At 40.9% G+C, this 26,095-nt stretch overlaps 1 protein-coding gene across 1 annotated transcript; it reads left to right on the top strand.

The window, feature by feature from the left end:
* Window positions 1–7,004: 7,004 nt before the first annotated feature.
* LOC124258433 (uncharacterized protein C2orf42-like) lies at window positions 7,005–24,267 on the top strand. The gene is made up of 9 exons (XM_046692529.1): window positions 7,005–7,134; window positions 8,733–9,442; window positions 11,755–11,887; window positions 12,478–12,654; window positions 18,274–18,396; window positions 18,791–18,895; window positions 20,042–20,250; window positions 20,691–20,850; window positions 21,621–24,267. Exons 2-9 carry the CDS (start codon window positions 8,747–8,749, stop codon window positions 21,824–21,826), a joined length of 1,809 nt encoding a protein of 602 aa, XP_046548485.1. The 5' UTR covers window positions 7,005–7,134; window positions 8,733–8,746; the 3' UTR covers window positions 21,827–24,267.
* The last annotated feature ends 1,828 nt before the right edge of the window (window positions 24,268–26,095 follow it).

Genomic DNA, 26,095 nt, shown 5'->3' with positions numbered 1-26,095 from the left:
AAGGAAAGGGAGACAAGCAATAAGCATGAGTCAGGATAAGTATAAAATATCAATTTTATTCAGAAAATTACATTATTATTATGAACACTAGCGTAAAGCTTGGATAACTTGTTTTGTGCTACGGGTTTATTATGGTTATATAGTATTACATGACCATGAAAAATGTAAGCATTGAGTGTTATACTTAATTATCTTAATTATAAAACTAATGTCTGATGTATTGGAAGTGAAGTTGATCACTTTCAGGGAACTATAGTCTGTAGTCTTGGTTTGCATGTATCAGTAATGTTTCCTTACGTGGGTACAATGGCAGTTTAACTCTGTACAATATGATATAAAACCCGCCTGATTTATTTGATCCATTAGTATGTGCACCTATAGCACATATACCGACTTTATATCTTACAAAAATACCATGTTCCCCGTTTTACTTCCTCCGTATCAATCCCTTATGTATACGGATGTGTCTTGTAGTTTATTTAACATGTTTAAACAACACAGGAAGTCGAAGAATAGACACGTCGATGAAGACAAGTGTCCTGAGCGAAATTCAACACCATCCGGGTCCAACAACGACCGTACACTATCCTGTTTCACGATTAAACCGCATTGGATACATTTTTGATGCATCAACGATAACCATGTCTTTGTTCAGATCGTCGAAGTTGTCCGCAATAAAGTATGAAACATCAGCGGGACGGTCGGGTAGCCTCGTGGTTAAAACGTCCGCTCGCCACGCCTGGGTTCGATTCCCCATATGGGTACAATGTGTGCAGCCCATTTCTCGTGTTCCCCAACTTGATATTGCTTGAATATTGCTAAAAGCGGTGTAAACCGTACTCACTCACTCACTGTAACATCAGCAAATCTGGTATCTGGTGCGAAAGAGGGACATACACCTCAGAATACGCTTCGAGTGGCGTACTATACTATACCATGATTTTTGACAAGAAGATGTGTTATGTGTTTGTATTGGAACCCAAGACTGAAATCAGCATGAATCAGCTCGTGTTTCCGCTCCTCCTTGCTTCAACATGAACTGCTTATGGAGCAATGTATCTCAAGATACTATTTTAAGTTGGGCGCTCAATATATTAACTTGTGTGCTCAAGATACTAACTTGTGCGCTCAATATATTAACTTGTGCACTCAAGATAACTAACTTGTACGCTCAATATATACCGAGTCAAAAAAAAAACTTCACAAAATGTAATTTGAAAAATAATGAATAATTTTTCTCTGATGATACATCTATGTATCCGAAATGGGATCCCTATCTTTCGACTGTAGAAAAACGTTGGCAAAACCCACTCAAACCCATCCATTCGTCGTGCAAATGACGTTAGTGCCAAATCAGGTTTTGCACGTGCAGTCGATCACGTGATCTTCGCATCGACGTTTTCTTCATATGCACGTGTTTGCATTGGCCTCAAGAATTGAAAAAACACTTTTAAACCACAGTTCTAACGGTACTTGAAATGCCACGATTGTCAAATGTGCAACGTGAACGTGCCATTGGCATGTTGCAAGCGGGAAGATCAGTTATTGACGTCGCAAGAGCAATGAGATGCAGCCGTCGTACTGTGTATGACTTGCGAGGTCGTCTACAACAAACTGGCACCACTTCTGATCGCCTAAGGTCGGGTCGTCCACGTGTGACGTCACGAGCAGAAGACCGTCAAATCGTCCTACGTCACCTACGTGACAGATTTCTGCCGGCTACACGAACCAGGGCTGAGATGTTTAGAGGTCGACTGTCCTCACAGACCATTCGAAATCGGTTGCGGGCTGCCAATCTCCATTCTCGACGTCCATATCGTGGGCCAATATTGACGCCGTTTCATCAACGTCAACGTCTGCTGTGGGCCCAACGTCACCTCCGATGGACCCAGAGAGACTGGAATCGAGTCGTCTTTAGCGATGAATCCAGGTTTACCCTCAGATTCGCGGACGGCAGGCATAGAGTCTGGAGACGACGTCGTGAACGGTATGCCCAATGTTGTGTACAGGAAGTCGACAGATTCGGGGCGGAAGTTGCATGGTGTGGGGTGCTTTCTGTGGGAACAACCGTTCCCGACTTCTGGTCATCCGTGGAAACCTCACAGCTGCTGCTTACCGCGACCAGGTGCTCACCCCTGAACTCGTTCTTTTCATGGCGGCTCATTACCCAGGTCTACAGTTCCAGCATGATAATACTCGGCCGCATACCGCGATGTTGACACGAAATTTCCTTCAAAACGCTGGAATCAACGTCATGGACTGGCCATCGAGGTCCCCTGACCTTAATCCAATAGAGCACGTTTGGGATGCGCGGGAGAAGGCTTCGTGGTCTTAGGAACCAACCTCAGAATTTGCAGGAACTTGGTGCTGCCTTGCAAGAGCAATGGCGCAGAATCCCCAACCACGTGTTCACAAGCATCAGGCAGTCGATGAGGAGACGGTGTTTGGCAGTGGTGAATGCGCGGGGCGGCCATACACGATATTGAACTGAGAAATTTCGCATTTTTATTCTTGTGACTTGACATTCTGTATACCCATGTTTTGGAACGGCGGTGTAGCCTAATGGAACTGATTATGGCACTGTCAGTGTATCGAGTACATCACACAGATCTCAGCAATGAAATAATAACAATTTAACCATCTTACCATCTCTTGTTCTTTTATAGTGCCCTGAAGAAAGAATGTGAAGTTTCTTTTTTGACTCAGTATATTAACTTGTGCGCTCAATATATTAACTTGTGCACTCAAGATACTAACTTGTGCGGTCAATATACTAACTTGTGCGCTCAATATATTAACTTGTGCGCTTAATATATTAACTTGTGCGCTCAAGATACTAACTTGTGCGCTCAAGATAACTAACTTGTGCGCTCAATACATTAACTTGTGCGCTCAAGATACTAACTTGTGCGCTCAAGATACGAATGAACTTGTGCGCTCAATATATTAACTTGTGCGCTCAAGATATTAACTTGTGCGCTCAATATATTAACTTGTGCACTCAAGATAACTAACTTGTGCGCTCAATATGTTCACTTGTGCGCTCAAGATAACTAACTTGTGCGCTCAAGATATTAACTTATGCGCTCAAGATATTAACTTGTGCACTCAAGATAACTAACTTGTGCGCTCAAAATATTAACTTGTGCACTCAAGATAACTAACTTGTGCGCTCAAGATACTGACTTGTGCGCTCAATATATTAACTTGTGCACTCAAGATAACTAACTTGTGCGCTCAAGATAACTAACTTGTGCGCTCAAGATATTAACTTGTGCGCTCAAGATATTAACTTGTGCGCTCAATATATTAACTTGTGCGCTCAAGATAACTAACTTGTGCGCTCAAAGTATTAACTTGTGCGCTCAAGATTACTAACTTGTGCGCTCAATATATTAACTTGTGCACTCAAGATAACTAACTTGTGCGCTCAATATATTAACTTTTGCACTCAAAATAACTAACTTGTGCGCTCAAGATATAACTTGTGCGCTCGATATATTAACTTGTGCGCTCAAGATATTAACTTGTGCGCTCAAGATACTAACTTGTGCGCTCAATATATTAACTTGTGCACTCAAGATAACTAACTTGTGCGCTCAATATATTAACTTGTGCGCTCAAGATAGTAACTTGTGCGCTCAAGATATTAACTTGTGCGCTCAAGATACTAACTTGTGCGCTCAATATATTAACTTGTGCACTCAAGATAACTAACTTGTGCGCTCAAGATATTAACTTGTGCGCTCAAGATATTAACTTGTGCGCTCAAGATATTAACTTGTGCGCTCAAGATGTTAACTTGTGCGCTCAATATACTAACTTGTGCGCTCAATATACTAACTTGTGCGCTCAAGATAAATTAAATTTACTTCAACTGAAAGCTTTACTACAGAACATTTGTGCGGCGTGCCACTGAAGAAATGTGGAAAGCGTTTGAAAATACGTACAGTACATGTAGTTAGAAAAGGTGATATTATACAAAGAAATTGTTTATCCATTGAATGTATTATGCAGTCTGTACACCTGCCGACTCTATATCCAGCCACGAATACACTTGACACATGTTTGTATGCATGACGGCGGTCTATAAATAATCGAGTCTGGGCCAGACAATCCAGTGATCAACAGCATGAGCATCGACCTTCGCAATTTGGATGACATGTGTCAACCAAGTCAGCAAGCCTGACCACCCGATCCGGCCTGTCGCCTCTAGGACAGGCATGGGTTACTGAAGATCAATTCTAACCCGGATCGTCAGGGTTCAACTTAAACAATTATGTATGTGACTTAAAATTTTGACATTCATCGTAATTGGTAAAGCGCTTGTATTCGAGTTGGTAGCAAGGACTGACTGACTGTATAAAACCGTGATGTCCGGGGTTTGCGTCCATACATTCGGAGTTGTTGTGACAAAGGCGTGGCGTCTATATACATTCTTCCGGTACTAGTTTAAAACAAACACCAGTCAAAAGGCTTCAGATCATCCTTAAAGTCTCATATGATTCCTTAATATAATAAAGATTCATTCTGGCGCCAATTTATTGCTGAATCCAGACTTACAGTTTGAAACTGGTGACTAAGACGGCGTTAATTGCTGAGGAGAGATCAACGTTTAATCTCATAATGTGAGCAAAGTATGTGATCATGAGGCGAAGCCTGCAAATTCAGCTACCTCAGTCCGACAGTTACAATGGTACAGAACTTTGCACATCAAAATGGGACTTTTGAGATGATTTAAGTTCAAAGAGGTTTAGAACTATTGCCAAAACGGCATAATTTCAAATGCAGTTCAGAATTTATGATGTAGGAAAACCCTTCCAATTTACAGTGAACAGAAATTACCGAGTAATTGCCATTAATATATTTTTAAATATGGCGGCGACATCGATTTTGATCCTCGCGAACACTCGAGATATAATTATTGGTTTTAGATTCATTAGTCAAGTAGTAGTCTGAGTGAAGGCCGGGTGTTCATGACGCACAGCGACCATGGTAAAAGCCTAATTGACTTTCTGTCATGTAAAACACCGATTCACAAACAGAATTCATCTATGCGTTTACTAAAAGATGTATCCCTCCAACGAAATTTAAAACTGATTGGAAACAAAACAGTCTGACAGAATGAAATGCTCCGTAAAAGTTTTTTTCTACCCTGGCGTCAGCAAATATCTGAATTTAAAAACAGTTTAACACAAAGAGCAATCCATTATTGATTAAGGTATGTGTGTTTGTTTACTTGTTGTTTAAGGCTGCTCTCGTCATTTTTCAAGGTATATGTCGGCGGTCGGTAAATAATCGAGTCTGAACCTGACAGTTGAGTGAGTGACATGAACATCGATCTATGCAAATGGAATACGATGACATGCATCAACCTGATCAGCGACCTGACCACCCGATCCCGTTAGTCGCTTCTCACGACGAGCACCGGTTGCTGAGACAAACTCTAACCCGCATCTTCAGAGGGGCCATGAACATATGAGATACAACACTATGATTATACCACCGTGAAAAGCTGGGCGGTCGAGTTTATCCGTTTGAATTGTTTCAAGACGCCCCTAAAAAGATCTTAGACTCACAGTTTTAAGTAGAATATTATCTCGTTTTGACCCAGTCACCATACAAAATACCACCCTGAGACAGAAACATCTGTTCGATTGTCGAACATCTTGAAATGATGCTTAAGGAATACCAACGCAATGGAAATTAATGTTTGAATACCATTGCGATGGAGAAACATTTTATGGATAGGTGGAACACCAAGCTGGTAGAGAAATACCAGCGCGATCGAGAAACATCTGTTCTCAGGGGCGTAGGTACCATATAAGAAAAACCCGGGCTTACACATGAATTTAAAAATGAAAGGTGAGCAAGCCCTCAATACAAGCTTTGCAACCTATAGACTAGTCTGTCTCACAGTCCCTGAACCACATTATTTTCCCCACTGCCAAGCCTTCTCTGCAGTGCTAAAGCCCTAAATAAAGCAAATCTAGGTTTCCTCAGGTTCAGGAATCTGAATCTCTGGTCTCCCTAGGGCTCCTTTTCAATATAAATGGGCTTGTTTGTTACTATCAAAATTATATATATATTCAGAGACTAAGGTACATGGGCGGATCCAGAAAAATTTTATTTTAAGGGGGCGGATCGAACCCTCCCCCCCCCGGCTCCGCCAACGCAAAAAAAAATCTTCAATGTGGTCTTAAGTCATTTTCAGAAGGGGGGGTGGGAGGTGAAACACCCCACCCCACCCCACCCTGGATCCGCCAATGAGATATATAGCGTATCTGTTGATATTGAGATTCCAGATCAAAGATACAAGATTCAGGATGTTTATCTGTAGAAAAGGCTACATTACCCACAGTACAGATGATAGGCTAACGCTTAGTCCCTGAATATACTAGTATATAATTTTGATAGCACAAACACATTTAAATTGAAAAGGAACCCGGTGAGTTGGGAGATTCAGGTACCTGAGGAATGTCCGTTAAAGTATAAGGACAACGAAAATACCGTCCAAGGCCACTGTACATAGCACTCACTTACTCACTCACTCATGCACTGTAATAGTTCAGACTGCTATGCTCCCCTGTTTGGTTCCTGTCTTTTACTAAACCGCTTCATGAATATCTTTAAATAGTTTTACTGGGATCTGAACGTATTTTCAATAAATTAACATATTTTAGTGGATTAGTCACCTTAATCAAACATTTACATATATATGCATTTACGTATGTAATTGTTGCTATAGATACGTCGGTGTAACTGAATAACATTTTGTGGGAACTTAAGTTGCAATAATTCATAGCAATATAAGAATATAATATCGTGAAAACTGTATTTATCAATATAGTGCACACGTGGAAAAGTGCATGTTTCAATAAACAATCATCATTCAAAAACGTCAAAAATCATTATGGCTTTCAACAAATGCTCCCTTGCATTTATTCTTAGCCAATCAATGACGACTTCATATCATGTGCTCAAATCCAGCCAATCAGAAGCTGCGACATTTCATTTCTTCGAGGAAGGAGCCAATATGGCTACCCATCACAAAGATACAGTTTGACTGGAGACATGGACTCAGTTCATCCCTTTTTGGAGTTTGTTTATCAAAATAGTCTGTGTTTATAGTTGGTGAGTATTTAACTATCTGATTATCTATCCGTCACCTCTAAGCAACGCAAACTTAGCGCTTCAGATTTTGGCGCATTATGCGAGCAACAAACGCGACCTAAGTCAATAAATACGCATTTGTGGTTGTGTATAAGTACCGATCCATCCATTGGTAGTGACCATCGTGTATATAAGACTAGTGCTATGCTTTGAATGTTCGGTTTGGAGCCTACGTTTTAAAGCGTATTACCTGCAGTGAAATTGTTGTTTTTTTATTTAATTAATCTATTATCTAACGGTCAGTTTATCAACCGAAATATTGTTTACTTCCCGCCACACACGGCTTGGTAAACTACTGTCTCAAGAAGTGAAAGGTATCTATCATGCAATGATACTGGCGAAACAACATAGACCTTGTGGTAGTTTCATTATATTGTGTATAAAATTATATGAGATAAGTGTATTTTAGATATGCGTCTAATATCCCTTGAAAATTTGAGCAATTTAATGGGTCCCTCCCTTACACACACACACACACACACACACCCCCCCCGTCAGGTGTTCAACATTAATCGTGCACATGCATCCTCTACATAACTGTCATAAGACAAATAATGAATCATTTAAGGATGAATATTTATTACCCAGTGTACCAGTCTTGAGGTATGCCAGTCCTTGTGATAACACTATGGTGTCTTTTAAAAGAGTATAGACATGTCAATTCGAGTTCAGATTTCAAAACTAAACCATTTCATGATGAGGTCAATCCAACAATCTACACATCGCCTTGTAGAAAATTCATTATTCTCCCTAAATCCATGTAAAACCTGAATTATAGTTTGATGTATAAGCTCAGCTCTTTTGCTACAGACAGATGGCATTGTGACTCTTCCATGATTATATCCTATTTTGACATTCCTATTTGAAACAACAAATTACATTACAAATTTTGGGTGACAATCTTGAAAAAGACCCCATCTAAAACCCTGCAGCATCAGTACCCACACATCAGCAAAACCCTTTCCATCACTGTCAAGGGGAAGTAATGATGAACCTGCATGCAAATTACAATCATAACCATGATTACCATAAATCCTGTTTGTGCTCCATTCTAACTGACCTAAACTCTGCATCACCTTTGCTATTGCATATACCTTAACCTTACCTGTTATGCGGAACTACTGTTCAAAGTTTTATCACTTGTATAACAACAGCAATGACAGTGATAGGGCCTTGGGGTAGGCTAGTGGTTAACTTAAAGCGTTTGCTCATCACGCCGAAGACCTGGGTTCAATTCCCCACATGGACACAATGTGTGAAGCCCATTTCTGGTGTCCCCTGTCGTGATATTGCTGGAATATTGCTAAATAGTGGTGTAAAAATAAACTCTCACACTCACTCTGAGACTGATAGAGGGTAACTGAGTAGTTCTTGGTAGTATGGAGCCAAGTGGTTCTGTCATGCATAACCATAAATATGTAAAATGTATGAAGGTTATTGTTTGATAATGTTTCAATTTGGACATTAAATTATTGTGACAACAGGGTTGATTGTGAACTAGTTGTGCCAGTAGCTACAACTTTATTTCTTTACATATGACAGTGAAGTATCCTTTTCAGGTGGGTGTAAAGTTATGGCATCTCAGGAAAAGATCAAACTTCTATTTGAAGATCTTGGGAAACCAACTTTACGAGGTGTACGGAAGTGTCCTAAATGTGGAACCTATAATGGCACTAGGGGGATTAGTTGCAAGAACAAGGCTTGTGATGTTGTGTTCAAGGAGAAGGAACGGAAGAGGGGCCATAGTGCTGATGCAGTCAAAATCATCACTGGTTCAACAGTGCAGGTTTTCTCAGTGCGACTCCGTGATCGAGGACCTGACTACCGAGGGTTTGTACAACTACCACTAGTTCAAGATCTAGATGGGAATCCAGCCACAATGGTAGATCCCTCAGTGCTTGCTACAGCAGCAAGGTGCTATGTGGACACATGTAGTCGGAACACAAACCAGATCAACATCCAACAAGATCAACCTTGTGCTCACATCAAAGCTGCCATTGAATGCACAGCTGAAGCTCAGCCCCTCACTCTGAAGAACTCTGTACTAAATTCCCTTCAAGTCTCAAATGAAACAAAGCAAGCAATCTGGCTTCTGGCCACCGAGACAACAGGTCCCCTTGTACAGAGAGTCACTAAGAATATCATGGTAGTCAAATGCAAACCCAATCCCAAACAACCACTAGGCTTCCTTCATTTTGCCTTCTTTGAGACATCGAGAAACCGAAACGCACCAGACTACAAGTTTCAATGTAGCTGTAAGATATTTAAGGTAAGAATTTTCCCCATAAGGTATTATTGCTGTTAATCATTGGTTTTGAAACACTTTAAGGACTTACTTATACTAATGTGAGTGACACATGATGAAGTTTGTTGGAGATATGGAAAATATTCATCATAATATGGTTTGTCTGGAATCTGTCCCCACTATTTCCGTTCAAGGATCCAAGGACTAAGTGTAGAATTTGTGTACAAAATCCTTTTTGATGAGATGTTTATTTAGTTTTTATGATACTACCATGACTAATTTGTGGCTGTCACAACCCTTTGGCTATAACTTGTAAGTTGCAAGGGTTAAAGGGCCACTGATCCAGAGCAATTTCCGTGGACTGGTTGTTGCTTTTGTTATTGTTTTTCTGCCGTGAGTACCCGGATGATATCCCATAATTCTTGACTGGTTCGTGACCTCTGCTGCGCTACTCGCATGCGCAATTGATAGTATAAGTATAGATTGATCAAAGAAAAGAGGAGATCTTTTTTTCTCGGTAATATTTCCATCTTCATTAATTTGATAACAAATGAAAACATTTTGAAGTTTAACCATCTGCCAGTGGTGAAATATGTCAGGACTGAAAAGTAACGAAGTCAATGTACGTCTTTATATTTTGTCTTATAATCCTCATTAGTTTATTATCATCTTTGTATGCATTTTGAATACTAATAAAATGCACACGATATGCTTATACTTATTGTTAATTTATAACATGACTGTAATATCTAGACATTTTATAGATTGCCAACATCGATTATGTATTATTTCACACACACGCCCCAAGTGTGACCTAGTGTATGCTGTCTTATTACACTTCACGGCGAAAAAATGATTCTGCATAATGCTGCAACGAATGAATAAAAACAAAATGCAAATATTAAAATGAAAACAGATCATTTTAAAGTTACAGCAACAATGTCAGGTTATCCTACCTTTTACGAGGAATGTATCCATCAATATCCACATAAAGGAAAGACATGCCATTCACCTTCAGCTGACCAAGAATCCTGCTCCATGTCATGTGTCTTGTAACAGTCTAATATGCGAAAAAATGGTATATTGTTTCAGGTTTTTCACATTGTAGAGTCTGATTTGTCACCCAAGATAGCACACCTGGCAACTTATTGCATCATGTCCGCCATTCTTTAACAAAGTAATTTAGTTAGCCAATAATGAGCAATCAATCAATGTATTGGCGGTTAATCCTTTGAAGAGAGGACGTTGTTTTTACACAGGCACTTTACGACAGGGTGTATTCAGGTTAGATTAGTAAATCTACATACATAAACACTACCTTTTGACAAATCCACTGTGCAAGATAAAAGCAATTAATCAATCAGTGTGTTATCGGTTAATCCTTTGATCGATGTTTGTTTTTGTAACTCAGCTGATAATCCCTCTTGCTGCACTTCCATGCGCATATTACATAAGATGTAATACATTTGCCACATCAAACCTTAATTAATAATGTTGAGTATTTACTCGAGACACGAGAAATGCCAAATGGGAACCTTTGTCGGGTAATCTGAGTTGTGTTACCACTAATTATACCTGTTATAAATTCATTAACTGACAATCAAGTGAATGATGATAAATAACGTGTAGGTTTACCACCAAACACGGGTTACAGAAGGGAAGTAGTAATCGCTGTATTGCATGCAATTTTGATTGCCTGACAAAAACTTATAGGCCGACACTCTTTTGAGGATACGAACGGAACTGCATTGTTGCGTAAGAAATACATATATGCATTTGCTGTATATACCTATTTACCTAAGTAAATTTTCAGATTTTTTAGCAATGGCAAGGTGGGGTTGTTTAGTTTACAGATTCAAATACATCAAATGTGTGTTTTTTATATCATAGCATAGGTAATAAACATCATATTTTTACATGACATGATTGAATATCGAGAAAAAACACAGAATTAGGATCAAATTGGATCAGTCATTATACCATCCAGGCATTAGAAAGTCTGACAATGTTTACACTACTGGGATTCTTTATTAGAGTCAGACAAGAACTACCGGGATATTTTCAAATAACGGGCATCCACCTTTCCTAATGCCCCACTTTAAGAAATTCTGCCAAGGTGGACAGTGGCCCAGTCCCTGTGTCCGTCACGGTCAGTGAGCAGGTACCGACCAGCCTGCAGCTTGGTTTCGTAATTAGATTGTTGGCGAGAAACATTAATCACTCTGGGTCAGTGGCCCTTTAATTTGTCAGAGCACTCATCGGTCTCAGTTGTCATGATTATGATGCATATGATGTTGTTTCTGAATCATGTGAACTTAATTTACAAATCCTTTCAGAATTTCAAACCAGGTGTACCAAAGGATGACAGCATGAAGCGATGTGTCCACTTTTATGCTTGTATCTGCGCATTTGCTAGTGATGATAAATTGGCAGAAGAATTTGAGCATTATGTCAACTTGGACAATGCCTGTAAGTTTTTGTCTGCATATATCAGTATCATGAAAAGACTCATATTTTGATCAGCTTCATCAATATTCATCATGTTCATATGTACAATTATCAATATTTGGGAAAGGGTGGCCCAGTTGTCTACGGTGTTGCACTGCATAGATGTGTCCTTAGGCAACACCGAAAACAATAAGAGGTTGTTCCAATAACATTAACAATTCCAATATTTCTAGATTTGTCAGCACCATACTCATACTTGTAGGTATCGCTGAAATTGTTTATGTGAGACACACATCAATTACACCTTTCCTCCCAAAATAAGCTGATGGTCCTGTGATACAAATCAAATACTGTTCATAGTGATATAACAACTAACTCACACATTCATAAAGATTTTTTCACCATCATGTACAAACAGGAAATGTCTTCAATTTTTGTTTGCATCGAATTAAGTGAAAATCGTACTCAGAAGTGTTCTACAACTGCATACTAATTTAGTGACTAGATACTTTAATCTTATTTTGCAACCTACTCATATTTCTTTTTAATGAGTGATGGCATGTGTGATGTTCCAATAGTTTGTTTGCTTGACATGGTGAGACTGGTTTCAGTATCCACGATAACGCCAAGCGTCAGTGTGACTGAGCGGCAGGTGCTCACGATCTATCAAACAGCTGATGGTTCCACGCTTACCACTACTGACCCCAGCACACTCGAGGTCATCGTCACAGAGGAAGATATTCTTGGTCCTACGTCTGCCAAAAAGAAGAAGAAAGATGATACTCTGGGTAAGATGACCTTGCATTTGTTGGAACCAAACATTTTAATTATTTTAGGGCCGGTGGGGTAGCCTAGTGGTTAAAGCATTCGCTCGTCATGCCGAAGACCCAGGTTCGATTTCCCATATGGGCACAATGTGTGAAGCCAATTTGTGGTGTCCCCCACCGTGATATTGCTGGAATATTGCAAAAAGCAGTGTAAAACTAAACTCACTCACTCACTTTAATTATTTTAAAGGATTGATCTATGGTTTCTTCCGATATGATATAGAATGGTTGATTGTCCCCCACTGCAACATGGAACGGGGGACAATGTACTCAGCAGCAGACGTACGTATGTATGTCCGGAATCGATTCTTGTTAACGCGTTATCTCATGCACTGTGGTGTTCAATGTCTTCAAATTTGGTGATAGCCTACAATGGTGGATTACGCAGACACCAGTCGATTTGGGTGACCAGTCAGGGTGACCTTATTTTTAAGGTCACATGACACTTTTCAAAATCTTGTCATCGTGATAAATAAATCACACAAAAGGTAGATTTTTCCTTATCCTGACTCATGATCTTTTGCTTATCTCTCTTTCCCTTGCGAATGGTAGTGGAACACTTGAATCCCTTGTAGTTCCCGAAGCGGATGTAAAAATACACTCACCCACGAGTTACCTCCCTTTTCCTGCGCAAACAGTCATGTGACCAGCCTTACTTGTCACTCTCCCCCTTTTCGCCCAAGCGGATGGTTGGGCGAGAACTGGAGTCCCGTATACGGCAGATATCCTTTATATTTAGATCCTATTTATCAAAATTACGCTGTGTATGGTATTTGGCTATAACTATCATAAATTTTGAAGAAATTTTGTAATTTGTTACACTTTTTCATCGTAATGTAACGTGTTTACATTTTATGAAATCTTGCATTGTTTGCAGGCACCGGCTATCAGTGGCTGATCCTCACCCCCAATGCCCATCGTGCATTAAACCATGTTCTTCCACCTCACGTTGTACATATTGCAGTGATTTATCAAATGTTCAATTTAATCAATATTTGTCTTATATCTATAGACGTGCCATGGTTCGGGTGAGGAAGTCATCACAACAAGTCACGGTTGATAAACCTGGAGATCCACCCGGTAACCGTAGGTTGTTTGCTACTACAGAAATAAATAATTCTGGTGCTATGTTGAGTACGTTGCAGGGGCAGTCGTCTGTTACGGGTCGAAAAGAGTCTGCTACGACAGAGTTGACGCCCTCTCAGAGTAAGAAAAAGACTACTGCTTCATCCACAACGCAGAAAAGGGCATCCATAACTAGGTCTACATTGAAATCAACACGACCTAGCAAGTCAACTCATCAGGGTTGCTTAATGAGGAGATTATCCTACCGCTAGGGGCAGACGTGTTTGATGAACCACCGTTACTTCTGCCTGAAGTACCTATTAGATCGGCGACACAGTCGAGCTCCACGACTACTAGATCGTCTCCTGCAACTACAACAGCGGCCAGCTGTTTGACGACCAACTTCTCAACGCAGTGAAGTTGAAGCACACAACACATCAGCATTCGTGAACGCTTCATCAACACCGAATCAGTTCCAGTCAACACAGAACTTCAATCCAGGCGACTTTATGAGGCAATTTACTACTCAAATGATGGCCATGATGGAACGAAGCGAAGGCACGACAGGAACGCTCATCAACTGACAATGTTCGCAAACCCTCAGACCTACGCGAACCCAATATGCCTCACAGATCTACATCTGCAGACAACGTTGGCGAACGTGAACGTTCGAGAAGGTCATCACAATCGGACGACTCTGTCATCATAGAACAGGATGGAAGGTCCGCCGAAGGCTACTAACTCTACGACAACCTTGTCTGTGAACCCTCAACTTTCGAGAACGCCTAGGAATCCATCCCCAAGAGCCAGCCGTTCCAGATCTACATCCCACAGCTCTCACAAGCGAAGAGAAGGTTCGCGAAAAGGAAGTTCGCGAGAAACTAGTTCGCAGACGTTCGAGACAGACGTTCGCGAAAGGATGACTCACAACATTCGCGAAAGGAATGTTCGCACACTGAGGATTCGCGAAAAACATAGTTCTACGGAACAAGAACTATCTGATGAACATACTGACTTACGTCTTCTCAGATACGGAAGTTACAGCTTGAATAGCTAATGGATTGAACTTAGAGTCTCCCTCCAAGGAATTGGATGAAATTTACACATATAAGATGTGCAAGGACGACTTCGACTCAGTCACCATTCCTCCTATTGAGCCTATATCCAAGGTGCCTTCGAATCTACACACATCTTTTGACAAAGCTACTAGATTCCAGAATCAACATCTGCCAGCATTTAATGCGAAGAAATTCCCCTTACATCACATGGACCCCTTCATGAGAGCGCCGGACTTAGATGAAAATATAAAACTGGTTAACGACTCTTGGAACAAGGTCTACAAGGTGGAGGATAATAAGTTGGCTCAACTTGATACTTCGACGAGGAGATCCTTCTTCGGATAAGCGAGGTCCAGAGCAATTGATTAACAAGTTCCAGAACCCCAGTTCGGAAGAAGATAGACTGCTATTATCTTCTCTGCTCACTCAGAAAAAGGACCAATACTTCATATCGGATCATCTGGCCTCAACGTCGTCGGGTCTCACCTTATTACGGAGACAGGGTCTACTGGCATCGTGTTCCTGGAGTGACAGATTTACCCAACCGCTACTTAGAGCTCCTTGGGCAGCGCCTACCATCTTCGGAGGTGAGATAGATGAAGCAGCTAAGGAAGCTACTCACGACTCACAAGGGAAGTCATGATGATCAAGTCTATAGAAAATCTAGCCAACGTCATTCGTCATACTTCACAGAAGTACAACAGCAAGTCGAAATATTCCAGTATCCAGAAGGCTAAGGAGAAGAAGTACTCCAACTTCAGAGGTGGGAAAAGTCCTTTTTCGTTGCCCATCCGGAAACTACAGAGGAAACTCAGGGAGAGGACGTACTCCCAGAGGTTTCAGAGGGGCAAGACGCTGAAAGTGGGGTTCGGAATGACTGGATGCTTCCACCCCCAGCCGTTCCTGTACAACCATCGACAGTGGGTGGACGTCTACAAAGGTACTGGCAAAATTGGGGAATACTAGAGGACGACTACGTCTCACAAGTACTGCGAGAAGGGTACAGAGTGCAGCTCAAGACCACACCACCGTTAACCCTCAGACCAATGGTCTTCAACTATGCAGACGAGCAAGCAGACAAGCAACAAGAAGCCATCACCTCGCTTCTAACCAAGAATGCGGTGGAAAGAATAGATCAACATCATCTCACGCCAGGCTTCTACTCCCCAATTTTCCTAGTACCCAAGAAGAATTCCAAAGTGAAATTCAGATTGATTTACAACATGCGGAAATTCAACCAAGACTATCTACTCAAACCGGAAAGGTTCAGAAGGATCCACCTACCTCAACTCAGACTACTAATTCGTCCAGCAGACTTTATGGCCAGCATAGACCTCCAGGATGCATATCTACACATCCTCATACATCCGGAATCAAGGAAATATCTAGGATTCTTATTCAGAGGTCAGCACTTCCGATGGAATGTCCTACCCTTTGGAATATCGTCGGCTCAGTGGTTATTCACATGAATAACCAAGCCCATAATCGCCTACCTTCATCATCGAGGTCTACTCAATACCTTGTATCTAGACGACGGCATACAGGTTCATCAAAGTGCCAATCAACTCAGACAGCAGCTGAACTTCACAATCAAGTTGCTCACACAACTAGGATGGTTAGTGAACCTGATGAAGTCGGAGTTCGAACCAAAACAAGATCTGCAATTACTGGGGATAAGATTCATCACAACACAGAATCGAATTGTGACCCCAGAAGATCGTTGGGTCAAGATACAAGCCATGATTCCTGAAGCAGTCATCTCTCCGTTAACACTACGAACATGGCAATGTCTACTTGATCTACTAAACTCAGCACAAGACTTGACTCGAACAGGAAGGTTACAACTAAGGCCATTGCAACGATTCCTGGCAAAACATCTGGACAGCAGTGACCCTATCTCTATTCAGCGACCCTTACGCGTTTCCACCTCCGATCTTACTACCGAAAGTACTGTTGAAGATCAAACAGACACAAGCGCTACAACTGACTTTGGTCGCGCCCTATTGGCCAGCGAGAGTCTGGTTCCTAGACCTAATAGAAGATCTCGGAAGTCCAACCCTCAAACTACCAGAATGGCCGAACCTACTCAGACATCCGCACATCAAGCAAGTCCACAGGAACCCAACACTGTTCCAGCCACACATGTGGACCGTATCAAGACCTGTCTGAAGAAAAGAGGATTCTCCACCAGAGCAGCAGATCTACCTGCAATTTGTAACCCTAGCATTACGCAGATCTACTCTCATCCTCAAGTGGCAGAATATCTATGTAAACCTTAGATATACAAGACATCTGAAAGGTTCGACATATCTGGCAGCCATCAGTACAGTCATCACTATGAAGTCAGGCATCAAATTTTCGAAAGTACCAGAATTACTTGCTCTGCTGCGATCTTTTAAACTGGAGGACCAGCAAAAGAAATTAAGAGCACCAGCCTGGGATCTGAATGTAATTCTACGTCATCTCATGAGCGATGCCTACGAACCTCTAGAGACTTCCTTCGAGCTACTCACACCGAGAACAGACGGAGACGGCACAGCACAGGTTAATGAATAAATAACTTTGTCTGCTGTGAACGTGCTTCTCGAACACCTGGCTGTCCCTTTCTCAGGACTCCTCCCTCGTAACAAACAGTGAACTGTGTCAATATTTTAATGATAGTTTGTTAAACAACTTTATTATTTTTAGGACAAAAATTCTGCAAAAACCTCACAGAGTGGGTATGATGTTTTGATTATGATCAGGGTTTCATTGAGTATGTTATGTTTATTAGTTTTTGAGTTAGATTGCAATTCATCGGTCCACTTTTGAGCCAAATGGACTATAGGAAATGCCGTTATGCAGCTCCCATGGGGGGGATACAGGACGTATCTCTGGACAACTGTTGAATCCACAAAGTGGCTTGACCCACCACCAATCCATAGGATTCTATAAGCAAAAGATCATGAGTCAGGATAAGTAATAATATGTAATGTTTTAATTGAAATTGATATTTTATACTTATCCTGACTCATGAGGAGAAGTCCTCCCAACCTCCCTGCTGGAAGCACTTCGGATTTCAACAGTAGATCCAGGTGCATGGGCGGAAAAATCAGGAGAGAGTGACAAGTAGGGCTGGTCACATAACTGTTTGCACGGGAAAAGGGAGGTAACTCGTGGGCGAGTGTATTTTTACATGCGCTTCGGGAACTACAAGGGATTCAAGTGTTCCACTACCATTCGCAAGGGAAAGGGATATAAGCAAAAGATCATGAGTCAGGATAAGTATAAAATATCAATTTTACTTAAAAAATTACATTCTTCTCTGTGACCAAAAGATAAAAACTAGTAATTATGTTACATTTCATTCTTCTGGGGCGGGGGACATTGCCATGTTAGTGACAAACACATGCTGTCCATTGTTGTTTAGTCTTCTGAGGTGTACAAAATATTTCCTGCAAGACTTGTGTACTTTCAGCTCAAGCCAGCAGTGCACTGCTCACACTGCAGGAGGGTACACCTGCACCAAAGAAAGCCAGTCCTGTCAAACAGCAGACACAGCAGACTGTGAAGACCATTGTCACGACTCCAAAGAAACCTGGTAGGTAGTTCTATAAATGTTGCATTATTTACAGTTAGTAGCAGTTGGACATTATTGGGAATGTCCAGGATGTTGAGGGTGTGGATTTCCCAATAATATTCTTGGACAGACTTAAGATAACCACCTCCAATTTTGTTTTTAAGACAGTGTTAACTGGCTGATCTGCTCTGACACTCAGTCTGACCTAGCTATTTCTATAATAAACGTCACTCATTGAATACACGGTTTGCAAAGACATTTTTGTAAATGCAACATAAGGAGGGCTCCAACCTATGCACCTAATTACATGCATCAATATCACATTCATGTTTATTGGAGCCAGTCTCATTTGCGTGCTAAAACATTGTCACAGACATTGCCAGGGAGCATTCACTGAGTTGTGTTGCTGTTCCAGTCCAGACCCCGTTCCTGGATGAGACTCAGACCATCATCACCTGGCACCAGTGGCTGGCTAGCGTCACCGAGAGGATCAACCAGACCATGCACTACCAGTTTGATGGTAATGTTACTTGAACCGCTGTAGGAAACCCACTCCCCACTCATGACCCACTCATCAAAGACACCAGGATTCTCATTATGCAAACCTTAGATTGGGATGAGAATCCCAGATTTCCACTGATAATGTTACTTAGGTTGTCAGCTCCATTCCGTTGTTCAAAGGGACTGGGGTAGCCTAGTGGTTAAAGCGTTTGCTTGTCATGCTGGAGGCCCGGGTTCGATTCCCCACATGGGTACAATGTGTGAAGCCCATTTCTGGTGTGCCCTGCCGTGATATTGCTGGAATATTGCTAAAAGCGGCAAAAACTCTCTAACACTCTGTTGTCATTGAAGTAGTAAACATCCAGGATGCATGACTACCTGCTTTCCTTGTCATTGAAGTAGTAAACATCCAGGATGCATGACTACCTGCTTTCCTTGTCATTGAAGTAGTAAACATCCAGGATGCATGACTACCTGCTTTCCTTGTCATTGAAGTAGTAAACATCCAGGATGCATGACTACCTGTTTTCCTTGTCATTGAAGTAGTAAACATCCAGGATGCATGACTACTGCTGGAAGTAGTAAACATCCAGGATGCATGACTACCTGCTTTCCTTGTCATTGAAGTAGTAACATCCAGGATGCATGACTACCTGCTTTCCTTGTCATTGAAGTAGTAAACATCCAGGATGCATGACTACCTGCTTTCCTTGTCATTGAAGTAGTAAACATCCAGGATGCATGACTACCTGCTTTCCTTGTCATTGAAGTAGTAAACATCCAGGATGCATGACTACCTGCTTTCCTCCCACACTAAGCTGACATTCTGTGATATAACGAGATTGTTGCACTAGCAAGTGTGTCTTGCTGATTTCACAAAATGATCCTGTTAATCGTGAGACAGCAAACACTGCACTGATCGTGATCTCATCAACAATTTTCTGATGTCACAGTAAGATATGACTGACATCAACATTGTTGTTCAAATGATGTAAACAATACACTGATGTGCATGAAGTGATATCCGACCTGATCCACATAGGTTATTTATTGCTTCAGTTACTTTAACCCTGTGTATAATAGAAATGAATTCCTGTCCAAAACAGCATTGCTACCAGACATTTACTCCACCAAGTATTTTACTATTGATGAACTATGTCTTCAGGTAACCCAGAGCCCCTTGTGTTCCATGCACCGCAAGTGTTCTTTGACTGTCTCCAACAAAGAATCTCAGCTGGAAGTCGCAAGAAACGCTTGCCCAACTACACTACTGGCTTTGTGAGGAAGGATGCCCTCCCACTGGGCACCTTCACCAAATACACATGGCATATCACTAACATACTCCACGTCAAGCAGATATTTGACACACCAGAAGTAAGTCATAGACATTCTTGCTTCTTACTCGTCAGATATAACTTTCTTTCAGACATAAGGTATTTGTTTCTTCACTACAATATAGGGATTATGACCTGTTTATCTCTGGTGGTTTAGCTTACTGTACATCACATCAACAGAGTTGTCTCCCTTTGTCAAACCAGGCCATACTGTCATGGTTTTGAATTCATACCTGTTCTTTAGAAATTCATGTAAAAATGGTCAACAACTGTGACCAACACCCCTGGGTTCTTTTGATACTACATTCAGGTGATACTCAAAGATCATGATAATATCTCTTACAACTTGTAATGTGTACTGCTCAAAGCATTTACCAGGATGTTTGTCTTTGTTTTTCTGTAGGAAAACATAGTATAGAATGACGCTCTTGTCTTGTTAAATTGTTTTTGAGTCCTTAACCATTTGACTACGTTTTACAGATGCCTCTGGAGATTACAAGGAACTTTGTGGAGAACAGGGATGGGACATTTGATCTGTATGAGATACCTAAAGTACAGGTGGAAAATATTGATGATTCTTTCAAGGGAAAAACACAGACTCCTATCAGACCATTTGAACTGAAGACCTTTCTCAAAGTTGGTAAGTCATCACATCAGCTGAATATCAAGTGTGCTTGTTCTGTGACTGCTATGGCAGGGTTATTGGTATGTAAGGTGGTCAACTGGGCCAGGGACATTGGAAAGGATGTTGGGTTTCACGTTTCAAATATGTCCCTACAGCCAATGATGAAGGTTAAAGGTTGTAGGTAGGCTGGTAGGACTCAGTGACTTGTTTGATTGCATTTACTTTATCTAGATGGCATATGATGGTGCTTATGATATCAATCATTGGTTTTCTGGTTCAGACTTGATTATTTAGAGGGAAATGTCCTCTTGGTATCATATTGCTGAGTAAGTCATTAAACAGGAAGCAACATAAATAGAGGTGCAATGGGAAAGTCATAGATAAAACTGCAATAATGTCTATAATCAGGTCTTAACATAAAATCCAGTGATTGACATCATGAGCATCAATCTATGACATACATCAACCCAATCAGCAAGCCTGACCATTAGTTACTTTTATAACAAGCAAAGGTTGTTGAAGACCACTTCTAACCTGGATCTTCTGTGGAAGCTTCATGAAAACATGCTTAGTGAGTGCCATGGCACATAGTAACTTGGCCAGTTAGATCCTGGAATATTATTGTACTGATGTTATAATGGATGTCTACATAATGGATGTCTACATGTAGAAACAAAATCTATTTCTTGTGCAACACAACAGAAAGCAAATTGACAAATTGACAAAGGTAGTGAGTCGTGGTTGCATTAAATACTTATATATATTGATTTCTGCTTTGGTTACAGGTAATATCAGTGGAGAAAGCAAAGATCCCACACCCTTCATAATCGAATGGATACCCGACATTTTACCACGGTCTCGGATAGGCGAGCTGAGGATCAAATTTGAATACGGTCATCAACGAAATGGACAAATTGAGCACAGAATCTCAGCTCCTAGTTCTGATATCCCTATACAGACAATACAGTTTCAGGAGGTGTGTCAAACGTAACACATGAGTCTCTAGTTGAACCATTATTGGGGAGAACGCTCTCATCAAGCCAGTGGTGGGACACTATCACTTTGAGTTGCCTCCCTTCGTCCAAGGCTAAGGTTGCAAGAAGGGAGACAACCTGCAACAGTGTCCACATCTGAACAAATGGCATATCTATCTTGAAGATAAATAACCAAACAGTATTGCTGGCTCTTGGCATGTTTGTGTGTTCAATTTTGTGAATGTCTGCGAATGAATCCTGCTTGTAATTGTGGTAACTTAGTGTTGCCATGGATACTGTAGCTTCATGCTGTCTCATCAAAGGCTGCGCAAGTGTGTTGCCATTTATGGAAAAAACATGCCTCATACAGAACTGGTACCTGAAAAGGGATGAAGAATAACTGAGATTATCTGTATATAGAGTGAGTTGCCATGGTATCAGTAACTGCTACAAACTGAAATGTATAAGTTGGCAGTAAAGGCCCAGTTCACAAGCTCTGGTGGATACAAATCTTAATTCCTCAGGTTTGGAGATCAGGGTGGCTAATGGGGGAGATGGCGCAACACACCCTTTTTCTCCTGTTTTTGATAGTAATTAAACCAAGCAAACAGTTCGATCCTATTGTAATGTATATGCTGTTATGAGTTTTTCGACAAGGTATATTCTATTTGTAATGGTACAAATAATATTCCGAATCTAGTTGATAAATGTTCTGAAAAGGCAGGGCAAAACAAGAGAATAAATATCGTTTTCAGAATGAATTTTTGGGTGGGGTGTACCTCATAATTTAAGTAATCAAGTTTCCTGTGAACAAATCAGCATTAAGGTGTCCAAAGTGTTTGTAGAGGTAAGTGAAATGTTGAGAGCAAATTATCAGATTTCTATCCTTCTCTGCCCATCAATCACCCTATAATTTTTCCTTTGTGTTCTGCCCATCAGTCTCCATGTAGTGTCTGCCCATAATGCCTAACAGTCTCCCTGTTAAGCTGGCCTGTTCTGCCCATCAATCTCCCTGTAACATCAGCCTGTACTCTCTCCATCAGTCTCTCTGTAACATCAGCCTGTACTCTCTCCATCAGTCTCTCTGTAACATCAGCCTGTACTCTCTCCATCAGTCTCTGTAACATCAGCCTGTACTCTCTCCATCAGTCTCTCTGTAACATCAGACTGTTCTGTCAATGAGTCTCTCGGTATACCTATCAGTCATGCAGCAGTAATCCCCTGCAGTCAATATTGCTAATGTGTTGTACATTAACACAAAACTGTTCATGTTATATTGTATGTTTAGCCCATGGTTTTGTAAGTTATTTTTGTGTTACTTAACTTATTTGTATCTTTCCCAAATGACTGGAGGAGATGCTTGTCACTGCTACATCAACTTGTACAGATTCTCCTGTGCTTGACTAACTCAACAAGCCTTGCAGAACATGCTTTGTCAACCTTTACAAGACAGGATTATAAAGACTGGCTAGTCTGACTTATTCTTGTTCATCAAAAAGAACTGTCACTATCTGCTATAAGGTTTTATTCAAGAAAAGTACTTGAATTTCAGGAAGTTATATGAAAATGGCCGCAATGTGTAAACTTATATGAGCTTGCCTGAAGAAATAGTATAAAGGTAGCGATAAAAGTGGACCCACAGAACACCAGGTCTCTATGGAATTGTTCGAAGGAGAATCTGATAAAAATGGCTTTTTTAAAAAATTGTACAACACTGCCCTGAATATTAAACTGCAACTTTTGGTAAATTCACTGTTGTAGCTTCTTGTTAATTGTTGGCTGAAGTATCTTAAGGAATATTTATACATAAATGAATAGCTAGATAATTCTCAAGGAAATAGGAGTATCTTCTCTGGGTTAAAACAGTACCATGACAGCTCCATGTAGAGAAGGCGTCCACTGTTGGAATGTTGAGGACAGTCAGTGTGATCGTGGAGAGGGGTACTGCTGTATACATAACCTCTGTCATGTGGAGCTCAGTACTGTACACTTAACCCCTGTATGTCACATGACATAAGGCTGGCGGTGGGGTAGCCTAGTGGTTAAAGCATTCGCTCGTCACGCCAAAGACCCGGGTTCGATTCCCCACATGGGTACAATGTGTGAAGCCAATTTCCGGTGTCCCCACTGTGATATTGCTGCAATATTGCAAAAAGCAGTGTAAAACTAAAAACTCACTCACTCTCATAAGGCTGAGTATAGAGTACAGAACCTCTATCTGATTTGGAGCTGGGTGCTACCGTCTTCAGAACCTGTCACATGGAGCTCAGTACTGTACACATAACATCTTTGTCACTTGGACCTGAGTACTGTATACAGAGCTGCTGCATAGAACCTTTCTATGCCATGTACACCTGGGTACTGCTGTCTACATATCCTTTCCTGAGCAATAGCTGTCTGAATATACACAGTAATAAAGTTGTGGCAGTGATTGCCTCTGGATGTTAACCATTACAAACAGCGTGTTGCTTGTTTCTTCAAGGATCTCTGTCAAGGGTACATATACAAATGAAAAGTGAGGGAAATACTTTCAGGGAAGCAGAAGCATGAATATTTTTGTAAGTTGGTAACCAATGATTGGTAGTTTGTGGACTGCTAACAATCTACTTTTATCTGTTGTGTTTTCCTGGAGAGTAAACACAATTTGTGCAGGTCAGGTCAGCGATATGACATACTGAAATCCTGGCACTTGACCATCTTTGCCTTCATTTATTCATGAATCACATAGGTGATAAATCTACTGGTATTTTTTCGCTTTAATATCATGATTCCAAAAACTAATGGAACACATAATTAAGGTCTCAAGTCAACGATGAATTCAACACATTAAGCTTTTCTCTCATGAAGCGAGTTAGAAAAGCACAGCTGGCCCTATGCATCAAACTTCACTGTAACCCGGGGCAGTGGGGTAATCTAGTGCTTAAAAGCAGCGTAAAATTGAATCCTCAACTTGACACTACATGGCCGTCATGCATAATAAACATGATAAAGATCTTTGACTATTGACACCTGTGCATCACATTCACAACTCTTACTGTGGCATGAGAGGTAAGGTTTGTTTCTATGAAGAGCAAAATCTGAAGAAAGAATGCACTGATAAATATATCTTCAAAAGTGGGCGTTTCAACCCAAGGATTCCATTTCATACTCAACACTAGGCCATGGTCACCTATTGTGAAATTAACACTACTTGGAAGCTGATATTTAGGACAATATAGTTGTAGTTTCAGCACAGAGCGTCCATGACATTGTATGCCTTTTTATTTTGGAAAATAGTAACGTGTGTGGCAGAATAGCCTTGCACCAACCAGGAAGAATCAACCTTATAATGAACTTATCTGCCCTTGTATTGCTCACAAACTGGAAAGAGGTTATAAATAATCTTGATGATGATGATCAGTCCTGGATGATGTTGATGATCAGTACTGGATGATGATGATAATCAGTACTGGATGATGATGATAAACAGTACTGATAAAGGTCTTCATGGTTTTGTGATCAAATTAAGTTTTTTGAATAATAATAATTGGCCACCTATATAGCGCTGAACTCCACGATGCAGGGGGTACCATGCAGGGACATGCTCTAAGCGCATAGAAAATGGACATTATTACCCTGATAACCCAAGTTAATAGTCATATGACATACCACCGGGTACCCTTTTCTGCTGGGTGAACAGAGGCAATTTTGAACAAACTTACTAAGGTTTGACCACATAGGTGCTTCATGGTGGGTCAGGACAGATGTCCCAGGAGTCGAGTTGCCAGACATGGTCACCCATCCAAGGACTCTCCGTGACCAACATTCACTTAACTTCACCTGATTTGTGACCTGCACTCTATGACCACACAAATGTTTAGGAATCCTCACCTTAATAGGTGTGTATGTGCCAGTTTCAAATTTTACTGTTGCCTGATAATGATCGTAGTCCAATGTGGCTGGAAGAATATGGTTGTAATATTTTGAACCAGTTATTAATACACTTATTTTGCTACAAACTGAAAACAGCAATCTCTGTGTGCAATACAATATCTGTATAAATGCAAAGCACATTTCACTCTGTTAAGTTGAATTCATAAGTCATACATATGAACAAACTGACTGTGGGTACATCAAACCCAACCTCCAAGGGAGCGGAGGACAACAAATGTTTAAATTACTTACCATTGTGTCAACAAGCGAAGCACACTTTGGCCCCATTCAGAAAATCTACCACACTTCAGCAATAACAGCGAGGACAGCCTGGTGTAGTGGTTAAAGCATCCATCCGGAGAGCGGAAGGTGGC

Source organism: Haliotis rubra, unplaced genomic scaffold (genome assembly GCF_003918875.1).
Source record: "Haliotis rubra isolate DU_JTF1 unplaced genomic scaffold, ASM391887v1 Scf693, whole genome shotgun sequence".
Lineage (NCBI taxonomy): Eukaryota > Metazoa > Mollusca > Gastropoda > Lepetellida > Haliotidae > Haliotis > Haliotis rubra.
This window is presented reverse-complemented; position numbering and strand designations above follow the sequence as displayed.

Excerpts from the sequence above, each read along its gene's own strand:
- LOC124258433 (XM_046692529.1), top strand. The coding sequence starts at position 8,747 with ATGGCATCTCAGGAAAAGATCAAACTTCTATTTGAAGATCTTGGGAAA. Across the intron at positions 18,397-18,790 it reads CACGACTCCAAAGAAACCTG|TCCAGACCCCGTTCCTGGAT; the intron begins GTAGGTAGTTCT and ends TTGCTGTTCCAG. Across the intron at positions 20,851-21,620 it reads GAAGACCTTTCTCAAAGTTG|GTAATATCAGTGGAGAAAGC; the intron begins GTAAGTCATCAC and ends CTTTGGTTACAG.